Below are 14,927 nucleotides of genomic sequence, written 5' to 3'. Positions count from 1 at the left end.
TTTCTAAGGGGGGCAAAAAATTTTGTTCTGGATTAATTTCATTGTTTCTCTTTTGTGTAATTACGCAATAATGAAGTGACAGAGAGTACACGAGAACTTAATAGATAGTTACTCTTTCTGAACTCAAAGATGTGTGCAAATACTAATACAGAAAAGTATAATTAGATAAGTGCTCTTCTTGGATTTACGGGTGGGGGAGATGCTATTATGGAAGAGCAGGAAAACATGGCTTTATCTCATCTTTCACTTTGCAGCTTTTAATAATTTAGTAACTACCATAGAATTAAAGACCCCAAATACAACTCTAATAGACTTCATCTAAAATTCTTAAGTGTTGTTTCAGAGTTCTGCTATAAACAAAACTAATTCAGTGTAAACATTCAAATAAAATACATGCTTTAATGTAAAAAATTAATTGTGAAAGCCTGTATTTTTTTAAGGTAAGAAGGGTAATGTTATTGGGGAGTTAGGTGTATGTTCTCGTATCTTTACTTTTTGACTACACAACCTTAAAGGAATAGAGGTGAAATTAATGACATGCAGGAAAAGGCTAAATATACAGGACAAAATTTCCTGGGAAAGGACTGAAGTTCAAATATGTGTAACTTAAATACCAGTGCTTCCAGTAGAAGACTTCTGTCTTAAGTTCAGAAAGCTTCTGCTTAGAAACAGGTGCTGCCAAATCTAGTCCTGCTCTTACAGCAGGAAAATGTCATCTTTGCCTTGATTGTGTTAAACCAAGAATAGGATTATCAGGATTTAAATTTATGAAGAACCTAGTTATCTTGCCACAGTGATAAATTTGAATAGCTGAAGAGTCAGCATCTTAGGTAAGTTTGCTGAGTTGGTATATGTACAGCTGCATGATTGTCACAGCCTTCCCAGAACTTGGAATATGGTAGTGCCTTTGGTTGTTTCAGCAGTTGCTTCATGTGCCTCAGTTAATGAAGTTTATTTATGGCCGCTCAGATGCTTTTCAGAGTCATTTTTCTGCTTAGCAAATTCTCTCAGGTAGTGACAGCCACCGCAGTTGTGGATTGAGAGTGGTGCCGTCATGGGGTGCTTAAATCAGCATGTGCTCCTGTCAGCTGCAGTCAGCTTAGTTTGTACCTGTTCAGTCATTACAGTGCACTTCCAAATATTACTTTTCATTTATGAAAGTTGTGTTCTCAGTGAGGTATCGATCTGAGCAAGTTTGAGTAGAGGCTTAAGAAAATAGAGAAAATACAAACTAGTTACACTTGTACTGTCAATGAGACAAATTCCTTTAATAATTCCAGGTGTGTTATGGAAAATTAATCTCTTGGATGGTTCTAATTCCCTAAGTTTGTAATAAAGGTACTTGGATTTTGTTCTACCTCCGTTTTCTGAGGCTCATATTTAAACTGTTTGGACATCTGCATTTATTTTAGCTTTCACACTTGATGTAAACTAGAGTCCTTCAAACTTTATGCATAAATATACCCTGTCAGGGCATACTCATCAGTCAGGTGCTGATCAGATGCAAGATTTTGTAGAGTCCAGAATGAAAGTAAGTGTAAAAGTTGTTAAATAAGATGAAAGTAAGTTATGAGAAGACCAGAACAAGATTGAGCAGAATAGGAGAGCAAACTGCTTTGAAGGCGGTCTGTAAAATGTAGTGCAAAAGAATCTGATAACAAGTACATGTTCTGTTAAATTTTCAAAGAAACGGATGCATCAGGATGCAGAACTTCAGTATGAAATGCAGACTTTTTTGGAGAAGCTGCTGCTTGCTTAAGCGGAGTTTCTTTTTCAAGATGTTGCAAGTAATGTTTGTAGTGTATTAGAATGGATGTTTTTTACTCATGTACATCAAAAGTCACAAACAGGTAACTGAAGTAACAGCTTTTATGTTTTTGTCTGTGTGTGTAACCATTTTCTCATTAATGTGTTGATACTTACAAACTTGGCACCCAAGATAATTTTGATAGCTTGTTTGTAAATTAGTATTTTTAATGTGAGAATTATAGTGCAAGCTTGCATCTTGAAATCTGAATGAGCTATGATGAAAAACAGTACCAGCAATCAGTCTCTTTGATTAAAAATATTTAGTTTTGAATATGATGCCAAGTTACTGCCTTTGTATATAAGATGATATCAAAAGGGGGTTCCTCACTTCTCACACTGTGGTCTTGGCCTAGTCCTGTGCAGAGGAGTGTCATCACTGAGGCCTTTACTTTGCTCTCAGTTGGAGAAAATGGTAGCCAACTGGAGCGACTTTATGGGGGGTATACGGTGGAATGGTTGATAGTATTCCTAACACTCACTAAGATGCCTCATCTGATATTCAGGCTTGAAATTATTTCTAATATAGCGCTTTTCAGTCCTCTGCCACAAGGTAGTAGGTGTTCAGTTTGCTCTATGTATGATGGCTGAGCTTAAAGCTTTTTAAAAATGTTTGATATTAACTTAGAAAGCTATTTCACTTTGGGTAGGAAGAATAGCTTTTATCTTGCAGGTAGTAGTGACTTCTACTAAAATAAGGAATGCTGTACATAGAATTTACAGCATTCTATGGTACTATAAAGCTGAAATAAATCCTGATAGTGCAGCATCAGGAATATGTCCAGTTGTGCAAGGAAAGGACAAAGAGCCAAGTTTGAGTCTCAGCTTGCCAGACAGAGTAGCAAATAGAGAAATGGCTTCTTTATTCAACATTGCTTTGGGAGTTTTTTCAGGAACAGGTAAGTCTATGTCAGTATACCAATATGGGGTAGAACATTTGCAGGATACCCTGCAGTTTATTAATGCTGTTTGTTGTCTTTGTCTTAAAATACAGATTCCATTTCCTGTATTTCAAAACGAATGTAAGATTTTTCTGTTTTCTACCAATTATGATTTTATTATGGTGGAAGCCAGAAGTTGATATTCTGCATTTCTTATAGAATAATCTGTGATGGAAGTTGTCACCCAGTAGAGTTAGTACAGGAGGGAAATTACTTAATTGCACAATGAATCACAGATCTTTTGACAGGACCAGAAGAAATGGGTACACACAGAAACACAGGGGATTACTTCTGAGCATCCGGAAACATTTTTACTGTGAGGGGTGACCAAGCACTGGCACAGGCTGCCCAGAGAGGTTGTGGAGTCTCCATTCTTGGACATGCCACAAGCCATCTGGATGTGGTCCTGGGCACTGGCTCTAGGTGGCCCTGCCTGAGCCGAGGAGTTGGACCAGATGATCTGTAGAGATCCCTTCTGACATTAACAAGTCCATGATTCTGTCATCTAAGCAAAACTGAATTCATTAAACTTTATGCAAATGAATTAACAGTTAAACCCTATTACATGCTTAGGTGTTTGAATCCTTCCTTACTAGGTTTCATTTCAATGTAGTTGAATGTATTGGGTAGTATTGTTAAATTTTACATTTTCAAATGAAGCATGTCAAAGATGAAAGCTCTTGGAGTGAATGAGTTGATGTTAATAAAGACTGTGTGACCACATCTTGCCCTGCCCTTCCCCCAGCACAGTCTTACAGCTTCAGAGATTTTAGCCCCACAAAGATAAACAGTTCTGCTGTCATTATTTTGGAAGAGGAGGTTAGGACACTGGCCTAACTTGGCACCTGCTGCAAAAATGACAGGTAAGGAGCCTTACAGGAGGGAATGGGGAGCATTGTGTGAAGTTCTGTAAAGCAGAATTGCAAACACAGAAGCTGTGTATTAGTGAATTTCACAATTCCTTAGGAATACTGTTTTTTGGTTTTTTTTTTTTTTTTTTTTTAATTAGAGAAAATTGGACTGTGCACAGTATAAGAAGTGTTACATGAAACTAGATTCCCTCTTAGGTTTTGGAAGATAGAAAACATCCTCAAACTAGTGAGGTCATCACTACTATATATCAGAATTATTCTATAATACAAAGCTTATGCTGGTTTTCTGTAGTCTTAAAACTAAGATATGAGAAAATTGTCTCTTAGGCTTTGCATATGCACATTTTTGCTACTTTAAAACAATTTTAAATATTTTTGAAATAAAAAATTAGTCTTAATAGAAGTATGCCTAATTTAACATCCCTAAAATCTTGGTGGTTCTCTTAACTCCTTGCATAAGTTTATATTTGTTTGCATTGTGTGTAGCACAATGGTATCCTGACTTCTGTTAAAGCAATAGACCTGTACTGAGATCCTACTTAACTCTGTGCTAGCTGTGCGGGTTTAATGATATCTTGTTTACAGCAGACTTTTCTAAATCTATGTCTGTGATAGGTGACCTCAGAGTTTCCAGAACCTGGCAGAACTATCTTGTGAAATTTCAACTCTAGCTTCTAGTGCAGCATTATCAGATGCTTTTTATCTGTCAGCTTTCTTAAGTTTTCTTTGTGAAGTCACGTCTATACATCATTATTTCTAGGTGAAAGAGATGATGAGGGTTAAAGGTTATTCTCTTGTTCCTTCAGCAGTTTTGTACTTCTTAGCTGTTCATGATAAAGTATCACAAAATGCTCAGAACTTCACATCTCTGTAACCTGTCATATGAGTTCTGAATGGAGAAAATAACACCATTACTTGGACATTTTTCCAAGATGCTCAGCATAAACACAGTCTTTGAAAGTAAAAATCTAAACATTGAAAGATATTTTTGCTGCTTCAATGACAACATTTGTAAAATGGGTAATTATGAAAATCAGTTATGAGCCAGCTATTCTGGTGGTGCAGGTTCCTCAACTTGAAATGGGAATGTCATAGAGGGGAGGGGGCTGTATTTAAAAATACGGGATTTAGTTGCTGTTTCACACAGGATTGTCTTAATGACTTGGACTACTGTCTCACAATGCATAAAATTTTGCAAAAAAAAGAATGTGTGTATATATATATAAAAAACCCACTTGATGCTATTGTGTCTTTCATCTAGGAATGTAATGACTTGCAATTGAGCAATTTTATTGATTTTATGAAGTGCTTACAAATTTTAGTATCTTTGAATTCAGACCTTGCTGAAGCTGTACAGATGAAAACTTTTGTGTCTTCTGTTTAAATGCTTTCAGACATGCTCATCATTCCCTAAATACTGAAGAAATCATCTAATTTCTATATGGTGAAGATCTGCAATCCAAGCAAAACAGAAACTAATGTCCCTTGATCGCAGATTGTCACTGGCATGTGTTCATTGCCTGGCCACTAGTAACTGCCACCATTTGTTCTTTTTTGAAATCTGATCCCAGAGGAGGAATATTACTGCATTCACATTCCTCATTCTGTGTAAGATGCTAACTTCAGGTACCCTGCTCCTTGTAACTTTAAAGTTGTGAAATGGATGTAAAATATTTTTAACGATCTTGCAAAGGAAATTGAATGCCTTGTTGGCTTAGCTCAAGTAGTATTTCCCTTTTGTTTCTAGGAACTTAATTCTTCCTTTGAGTTTTAATTTGGTATTTTTTTTCTCTTAAATGCTTGCTTGCTTCTACTTCTCTGCAAGTACTTAATATGCACTTATTAAGAGAATTTGACAAACACAAGATTTGGAAAAAATATGTTGCAGTTTGTCTCCTATATAATCCCTGGCAGCTATGCAGTGATGCCAGGTAACAATTGCTTTTAGTCTCTAATGGTTTTATTGTCCTCAGTAGGGACTAGTCATAATTAAGATGAACAGGTTTGGCCAGACTAAAGTTAAAACTAAGAGAAGAATGGGGAGGATAAGATTGCCTGACCATTTAAGAATGTCTAGCACTGTATCTTCTGTTAGTATGTCAGCAGCCAACATTGTTATCTGTTACCTTTTGATAGGTAAGCCTGAACAAATGCAAACATGAACACAGCTCTGCGGATCATCTCGGGTTCCCTTTGGAAACCCCAAATAAGTGGCCACAAGGGATTGTGTGTTTTCCTGAGAACACCTCGGCATTGGAGTTCTTCTTTCTGTGTGCTGGATAGTGGTTCTGCTACTCTCAAAATCATACCTGTGCCTGCTGGTGCAAAATGCCATATGGTCACTTCAGTGGAAGTCAAAATTTACCTGTGCTGCTGTTGTGTGTTGCTAGGTAATTTTTAAAGTAGAACTAAAATAAAGGGGAAACTTAGGGGGGGTTTATTACTCTTACTTAAAGTAACCACCAAAAAGCCTATTAACTCAAAAAATGGAAACAAAAACCTGAACCAAACCACACAACCTGTTCTCTCAGTCAGTCTGGTGAAGCTGCCGTGCATCCGTGTGCAAGGTACATGTGCAGTGTCCTTCAGTGTTGGAGTGTCACAGCTGTTCCTGCTCCAAGTTGGCACCGGCAGCCTGGAGCTTGTCCCACAGAGCTGGTCTGTGCTGCAGATATCCTGCACGACTTGAGATAGCTGCACTTACGAGTTGGTTTTCAGTTTTCCTTTGTAACAGCACAATATATGCACAGTATCACTCCGTTTGTGTGTGATGCCTCTCTCCTCTCCAGAACAGGCATGTTTATCCTGTTGTAAGCCTTTTAGACTAGGTCAGATTCATTTTGTTTACCATACCCACCACACCCACTTTGAGCTTTAATTTAAAGAAGAACTTTATCCTATGGATGAAAATTCAGTCTCTTTGAAAACAACTTTCGCTCGTGTTCCAGCTCACTCTTAGAAATCACATTTTTCATCACTGGCTCCTTGGATGCATTCAGCTCTAGCAAAGTAAATACTACTAATCATAAACAGAGTTTATATAGGGTAGAGAGGTTGGAATGATCTTAGAAGAGGGAGAATTGTGAATAAATTGTGCAGAGGCACATTCCTAGTAGAAATTATAGACAATTTAACACTTCCTAGCTGTCTTACTGGGTGGTTTTAGAGCCTGTAATCAAAAATTGATGATAATTATTTGGCTACAACTTTGTCACTAATATCTACTGGTTGCCAAGAATATGGCACACTGCTTTCTCTTCAGTAAATCTGGGTGACCAAGAAAGAGAAAGTAATATTCACTGTCAGTTACAGAAACTGGAGAGACTGTGTTAGGTCTTGATACTTTAGCTTTCTTGATGGGAAAAAAAAAAAAAAAAGGGAGAAAGTAATTATTGGGGTTTTTTAATAAAAAAATACAGACTGAAAACTGTGCTGTGCAGTTTGTTATTTTAGCCGTCCTGTTAGATGGGTACATACCTATCAATAGCTACATTAATTGCACCATGGGGAGGTGATGTCTCAGAACACTAACACTTCTCCAGATGACAGTTCCAGCCAACTCCCTATGACTGGCAGTTCATCACTACAGCTATTACTGCATTTGACTTGCTAAATGATTGTAGAATCAACACAGTTAGAAAGGGTTAGTGGGCTGTGCTCTTTTATTTGTGCTTTAGGAAGAAAGTGTCTATCTTGCTGAATGTCTGGTACAGAATAGATGACTTCGTAAATCTGATAGATAGCAAGTTTCACCATGGTGTGGGACGGGAGATAAAAAGGAACCAAATGGGAGAATTGATTTAATAGGGCTCAGACATTAATCATGCCAACTTTAAAATGGTATTTATTCTGAGCTGCGCATCTCAGCCTGTTTTCAGCTGTGTCTGATAAGGTAAATGTTAACTTTATTGTAAACGTTTGTGGTTGTATGTTGTAATTTGCACATATGTCACTTCTTGAATTGGTTTTTGGGACTGTTCCTAAAGTGAAGCTAGCCTGAAAGGTGTAACCTGTGTGTGGCTTTCCAAAGGAATTCTTTCTGTAATAAATGCTTTGCAGAGTGTGCTAAGTTTTATGATCATCAAAACGGGACCTCAAGATGTTGGAAAATCATTTTAACAAGTTTTTACTTGGGAGTATGGGGAGTTCTTCACCCCTTTGTGCTGTTGTGATGAGGACCTTTCCAGGCAGTCTTCTCTGTAGACATTTTCTTGGGGCTCTCAGGCTCTGCAAACACCTTTCTGTGCCTGAGTAAGGGATTATGCTAAACCTATCAAACATTGCACTGCTCACATCTTACTTTAAGTCTGAGACACTTATGGAGAAGAGGTGATTTTAATTCTGGGAGGAGGGAATGTGTCTACAGGTGAGAGCTGTTTCGAAGCCTGAATGGCTGGGGCATGGAGCTGTTGAATTTTAAACATTTTGGATAGTTGATTTGCATGTGTACTCTAAGACACTGTGCAAGGTGGATACCACTTACTGCAAATACAAGCCAATCGATTGCAGAAGTTGTAAAATTACAGAAGTCCTAAACTTTTGCATCAATTTCTAATGATTGCAGTATTAAACTGTATTTTAAGAATGATACTTGTATGTAGTTCTGTTGTGAGATGGTTTTTTACTCCAGCTCAGTTCAGGTGTATCATTTTGATAGATAACTTTGCCCCCAGTTAATAATGTCTGCACAACAACATACTGCAGAAAGAGGAGACTGCAGTGAGAGCTATTAATTCTCAAGTGTCACTAATGACTCAGTGTTGTGTGCAGGGATCCTAATCATTTTAGTGGCACTAATATTAGAAGGATGAAATGCCACTTTTGCCATGTGCCTTGGCAAGCCTAGAATGTCCAGACTGTCTAGTGTCACATGAAATACTTATGTTTTAGAAAACCTCCAAAGGGAAATGACTTGGGGCTCTTTGGATAAGAACTGCAGTTAATCTACTCCAAGCAGAAATATGAAAATCTAGGAACAGCTGTTGTTGAACTGCTGAGGTAGTAAAAATTAAATAAAATCTGTGGAGAAACAACTAAGTGGTAAGAATGGGTAGAGAATAAATTGATTTTTTTCTGGTAATGGGAAGTTTTATTATGGTTCATTACTCCATATATTGTGGGTTTCTGAAAAGAGAAGCTACTGCGCTTTCCTTTTTGCTTGAAATGTCAGTTATTTACTGTCTCTTTATTTTTTTAGGTTACTGTTAAAATCTTAAAAATGCAGATGAAGACTGGCTTGTGCAGAATCCTTCTGGTGTCTTATGCAGACAAAAGAGAATCCTAAACCAGGTTTTAGTACAAGGTATGTATTAAGGTATATGGCTTTATCCAGCAGTTACTGAAATCAGTCCCTCACTTTTTGTTCAGATTTGTGATTTGATGTAGTTGTTCTTCTACACTTCAAGTAATACTTGATTTCAGATAATGTAATTCCTGGCCTAATTCCTGCCATGTGTTATGTTTTTAAAGGACTTCAAGCATGTGCACACAGCCTCTAGCAGTCAGCTCAAGCTCTGGCCAGCCATCCAAACCCCACAGTGCCACATTAATATGACGCCATGTCTGAGCTGCTGGATGTTACTGATACATTGCACTCAGACTCCTGATTGTTTGTACAACCAACACAGTAGTTACTGATTCTGAACAGTCTTCGGCATTACTCAGAGGGCTCTGGTCTGGAAGGTGGTGTCCATGCACTCTGGGAGCATGGGGCACAGTTTGATTTGTGTGCACACAGGTGTGTAGTGCCATCTGCCCTGACTTTGGACAGCATTTCAATGGTGTTGACAGATAGCAAGGTTTTAAAGGGAGTTCTGTGTGGCTAAGTTCAATAGTTCTGGTAGCTCCAAAATTCCAAAACACCAGTTATTTTTATGAAGTAAAAGTAAATTTAAACACTAGTGGGATTTGACCAAGATTCTGCAAGTTCTAGTGGTAAAGCAAGAGAAACTTGTGTTAATTCTTCTGTTTGTTTGGCTTGGCAAAAGGACTCAGAGCTGTCTCTGTAGTTGTGTTAACAGTAAATAAGAGAACTGGGAATATAAAGGACCAGAACAATTTATCTGTTTTGTAATCACATGTAATAGGTGTCCCTGACCATGGCAGGGGTTCAGACCAGCCGATCATCTCTCTCCATGTGCTGGCAACTTTCTTTGTAAAGCAGGATGCCATTTGGATGCCTTTGTGGCCAGGTTGCACTCTTTGCTCAGGGTGGTTCTTGGACCTGGTGTTCACCAAGGCCACCATGTCCTTACCTGCAAAGGGGCATTCCAGCCAGCTGGCCTCCAGCCTGTCCTGGTGTCTGGGATTATTTCTCCCCAGGAGCAGGATATGGCATTGGCATTTCCTTGTGTTGAATTCCATGAGATACTGTAAGCCCATTTCACTAGCATCTCAAGGCATAACTGGATGGTGGCATGACACTATGGCCTTAGCAGAACCTCCTCTCAGCTTTGTCACCTGCAGACTTCTGAGGACATGTTGTCCCATCAACCAGGGCAGAAATGAACATCCTGAAAAGGACTGGCCTCAGTGCAGGGATACTCTGCTATTCACTCATGTCCAAGAGGACTTCATGTCACCAACAGCCTTCTAAGCCCATCTCTTTTAGTCCACCTCATGGTCCACTGAGCCTATCAGTAGTCTGGCAGTATCATGACAGGATCAAAATGATAATTGGAGATACTATGGCAAAAGATTTCCTAAGCCAAGGCAGATAATATCCACTGCTCTCCCCGTGTCCCCTGAACTGGTCACATCACCAGAGAGGCGCTCCACTTGGGATCCTTAAGAATTTGCAAATGACCTTGTTGTAAATCCATGCTGACTGCTCCAACTTACCTTCTTGGTCTGGTAATGTTTTTTTGGAGTAGTTGTTCCATCACCTTCCGAGGGCCTGTAGTTCCCTGAGTTCTCTTTCCTGCCATTCTTGAAGACTGGAGTGACTTTTGCTTTCCTCTGATCCTTGCACACCTCTCCCAGTTGCCACACTTAGTCAGCAATGCAGGGTGGCCTTGCAAGACCAGCAGCCAGCTCCTTCAGCACTCATGGGAGCACCCTAGCAAGCTCAGCATGTGTGACTTGTCCAGTTTGTGTTCTCTAAGCTGGACCCTGTCATGTTCTTGGTTCTGGGAAGGGCACTGACAAGATGGGAAAGTTGTTGCACACCTTTTTGTGGTTCTGCTTTTGCCCTTTACTGAGGAGTCCCATTGTTTTTTTTTTCTAGTTGTAGTAAAATCACAGTATAAGAATTATCACACAACAACTGGCAATATAAACCAGACTACTGAAATAAGCAACCTAAAAGCATTTACTCACAAAATCTAAAAAAGACAAGCAGCTAAAGCTCTTTGTCAGAAAAGTAGAAATAAAACAGAAAATGGCTGCCTAATTTTTTCAGAGTTTGATTGAAATGTTTTTGGTTTTTTTTTATCCAGAGGACATTTTGTCTTGACCATGTAGCCATTGGAATTCAGTCTTGTTTGTCACTACATATGAGAGTGCTGCTGTGCACAAGAGCCATTTGGGAACCTCAGTGTTTGGCAGGTTTCCCAGGCATCTCAGAGTTTTTCTGTCAGCTTACAGTTTCCTTCCTGTGAAGGAAAAAAAGGGTGGTCAAGATTCCTTGGAGATACAAGTGTTCCTTTTACTGGCTAAATAACAACTCCTTGTCTCAATGAAGTGATAAGAACCTTTCTTCCTCTTCCCCCATTCCTCACATGTATGGAGGCTTCAGATTGCAGTGTGAACCTGGCTGACCAAGTATAATGGCCCAATGAATTTGTGTTAAGTATTGTGCCAGGCTGCCTGCTCCTGGGCTTCCTGAACAGAGGGAGCTCCAGCTGCCTCCGCAGGGGCAGGGCTGTCTGAAAAATTGCTGGCATTGCTCAGCTCTTTATCCAACTGTATTTGCTGTAGGGGGATAGAATATAAGAAAATAAAGATAGTATAGAAAGTAATCTTACTCCCAAGGAGGTGCAGCTGGGCCACTTATCAAAGACTAGGAACAGGCCTGAATTTAACAGGCCACAGCTGTAAGCAATGAGAAGAGTGCTATAAAAGAGTTGGGTGGCTGGTTGAGAAGGGAACTGGGGTCAGTTGGCTGCTTTGTGAAGAAGGAAGAGTCAGTGCTCTGAGGAGCTACCCATGAGAAACACCAAGAAGGTATGAAATGTTTGTGATAAGGAGACAATAGTATGGAACCCCTGCAATAAGATGAAAACATTTGCTGTTGTGTTGCTCTGTTATTTGCCATTTGAGTCTTAAGTGCTCTACTTTGATGACAAAAGCACACTGTCAATGAAGTTATCATTGAAGTGTCTCTTGTAACTCCTCAGCCTGAATTGTACTTACTTCCTGGAAATGTTTGTCTCCATTCAATGCATTAGGTTTCAATGGAAGCAGCTGGTGGCTGCCCACCCTCAGAACTGAGGCTGTTACACTGTGATGATGTGCAAAATGCTGCTCTGCACCGTGGACAAGGACCATCAGGGTGAGAATGTAATCGTGTTGTCACTTGTTAAAACTCATAATGATACACTTTGTACTCAGTTTTCAGTTTGTTAGTACTATTTTTGTGCTTAATGCATGAATGTTTTTTTTTCCTTGTATCTCTCAGTGCTCTTGGGCAAACAAATAATGCTGTTATCTAATAAAATAGTAACTAAATCCATCACACCTGGCTGAAGGTAGGAGAAGGACAAACTGATCATTCTCAGTTAAGCTTAAGTTTTCTCTCTGCTTGCAGACAGGCCAGACCTATGAGACCTGAGGGAAAAGGGCTGTTTGAAATGACAAAAAAGAACATACACAGCTTGGAGGTGGTGTCCCCCACCAATACCTCAGCTTGGAAAAGACATAAGAATGTGAATACATCTGCTTGTGAGCTCCAAGTCCTCTTCCTACATGAGGAGACAAGTTAACAGCTTTTGTGATGTTACTGTCTTCAGCCTCTGGCACAGAAGGTGGTGCCAGTCCAGCATTTCATAGCAGAGCTGATGTTGGCCTGCTTTGATGTGTAACTGAGGTACTGATGCCCTTTTCATCTAGACTGCACTCCAGGCTGATTTTCTTTTTAGAAACAATAGTGTTAAGGGAAATGGGTGTAACTAAAAGGATTAAAGTTTGTATGTTCTACAAGAATAATAAGAGTAAATTATATATTAAATGACTGCTCCTTGGTTTAACTGATTGCTGTTGGACTTTTAAAAAGCCTTTTAAAAAGTAAGAAAATATTTTTGAGCCCTACAATATATGACAAAAAATAGGAAAGTGGTAGGGTTTAAAGAAAAAGCCAGTAGTGTGGATTCTGTTTATGTTGCAGTAGTTTAGAAGAATATGAAAGTATTAATTACCTGGAGAAAAACGGTATGAGGCAGTGACAGCTGGAAAGAACTGGAAGGAAATGCTAATCACAGAGGAGATTACAGCTGCAGGAAGTTGTCTGTGCTGTTGAGTAAGGAGTTATGCTACAAATGCCAGCTGTCTTAATGTAGCTCAATAAAAAAAAGAAAAACATGAAGAATGAAAAATTAATTTTACGTGATGTGATTTGAACACTGGCCTGTAACATACCACGAGGGTTTTTTTCAAATTTCTATAGCTGTTGTAGAACTGTTTCAAATTAGTAACAGGATGTTTATTTTTTATTTCCCAAAGTCAGCAATGCAGTGGACATGAATTGAAGACTTGACTGGAACCTCACAGTTAAATCCTGCAGTGGGAACTGAAGTAAGCTGATGCAGTTGTAGATCCTGGTGGTGAAGAAGCTTTGCAGAGGCTGATGTGGGTCCCGAGGGACAAGTGAAGATGAAGGTGTCCACCCCCATGCTGGGCTCCATTAGAAGATCATGCCTGAGCAGGGGCCAGAAGAGCAATCTCTCAGTTCAGCACTTCTGAGACTGCAGCTGAAACACTGTGCCCAGTTCTGGGCTCTTGAAGACAAGAAGATGGAAGTCATTGGGCAGTCAGAAGGCTGTGGAGCACAGGAGCCACAGGGGCAGGCAGCAGGGGTTTTTCCAGCTGGAGAGCAGGAAGTAGGGGTGGTTAAGAGATCCTGTTAATCTGGCTGCGCAAGAGAAGCGCGTAGAGAAGATGGGACCAGGCCCATGGCAGTGGTGCACAGTATGGTGGCAGCTTTGTTCCATTGTTTCAGTGCATGGCAGTGGTGCACCATGCTCCTAATAAAAGCAGTACAAGGCAGTACCGTGTGGCTGTACTTACCTGGACTCCCTGCACTGTGGAACCATTGGGGGCTTCCTGGTAATCCTTTGTTTCAGGAAGGGTGGGTGCAGAGGACTTGGTCTGGAGGTTCACTTGTGGTTTTAGGGATCTTAACCCTGCTATTCACTGAAAGAACTACTCTGATATTGACACAGCAGAGCTGACAGATCTAATAAAGGTGAGGGAACACCCAAAGTTTTGTATCTCCTGTGCAAGCATACAGGTCTCAAGCAACCTTGTAAAGCCTTTTTGAGAAAAACTGTCAGCACAATCTTTACAGGTGGGAGGGGCTGGAACAGCACCTTCCCCTCTCCCCCACTGGAGGGCTTATTGAGTGTAGGACATGCAGCTGCTTTAACAGGGCTTTCTTCCTGAATTCATCAAACTGTTCTTGGCTAGGGAAAGTCCATACAAGTAACAGCTACAGGGTGCAAGACTTCTCATCAGGAAGTGGGAGTCTGCACTACAGATTGAGATGTCACCACATGGGTAACCCTGTCCCCTCAAGCTCTGGTGGCCCATGCCCACACAGTTGCAGTGAATCCAGTTTTGGAACAGGCCCTCATCTTCCTGGGTGTGTAACAATGTCTTCAGTTCCCATTTGCATGGTTTGGGTCTCTCAGCAGCATAGCTGTGCCTTCCTTTAAGAGCAAGAGGCACAGCAGCAGAGGGAGACAATGGGAAGGTCTGACCCCTCTACTGTAACTGCAGCAGTGTGACCAGTAACTAACTGATCAGAGGAGTTCCTTACACTTCAGATCATGCAGGAACTATTACAGACATTCTGGAAAAAGATTCATTTCTAGTTACCACGCATGACTGGTTTGCTGTGGAAAAACAGGAGACCTGAAGTCAGAAAGAACCATCCTCTGCCTGGTTCCTTCCTGCTGTCTGCTATACTTGAGGTATCTGAGCTTTAAAAGGGTTTCTCAAAGCTTAATTTTTCCTGCTGCCTCAGTTCTGCTCAAATTTCTAGTGTGCGGTGTCTTTTTCCAAACTTGTCTTTGTCCCTCACTCAAACATTTTAGCCATGTTCAGAAGGTGAAAAGTACACATCTTTCTTAAATTCAGACTGATGAAAACCCGT

General features: G+C 40.1%; 1 protein-coding gene across 8 annotated transcripts in view; it reads left to right on the top strand.

Annotated features, from left to right (window-relative positions):
* Nucleotides 1-13,835, top strand: part of PSPC1 (paraspeckle component 1) — a 58,703-nt gene extending 44,868 nt beyond the window's left edge. For 2 of the 8 annotated variants that reach the window (XR_010026730.1, XR_010026726.1), the window contains 4 exons: nucleotides 8,817-8,921; nucleotides 12,007-12,110; nucleotides 12,366-12,644; nucleotides 13,277-13,835. Coding sequence is in view for 1 of the 8 variants with exons in the window: in XM_063148990.1 (XP_063005060.1) it covers nucleotides 3,493-3,534 (42 nt within the window). In the remaining 7 variants the exon portion in view is untranslated. The other 6 variants (XR_010026729.1, XR_010026728.1, XR_010026727.1 and 3 more) reach the window with 6 other exon arrangements.
* The last annotated feature ends 1,092 nt before the right edge of the window (nucleotides 13,836-14,927 follow it).

Source organism: Melospiza melodia, chromosome 2 (genome assembly GCF_035770615.1).
Source record: "Melospiza melodia melodia isolate bMelMel2 chromosome 2, bMelMel2.pri, whole genome shotgun sequence".
Taxonomy (NCBI): Eukaryota; Metazoa; Chordata; class Aves; order Passeriformes; family Passerellidae; genus Melospiza; species Melospiza melodia.
Note: the sequence above shows the minus strand (reverse complement) of the source record. Positions and strands in the feature narration are given on the sequence as shown.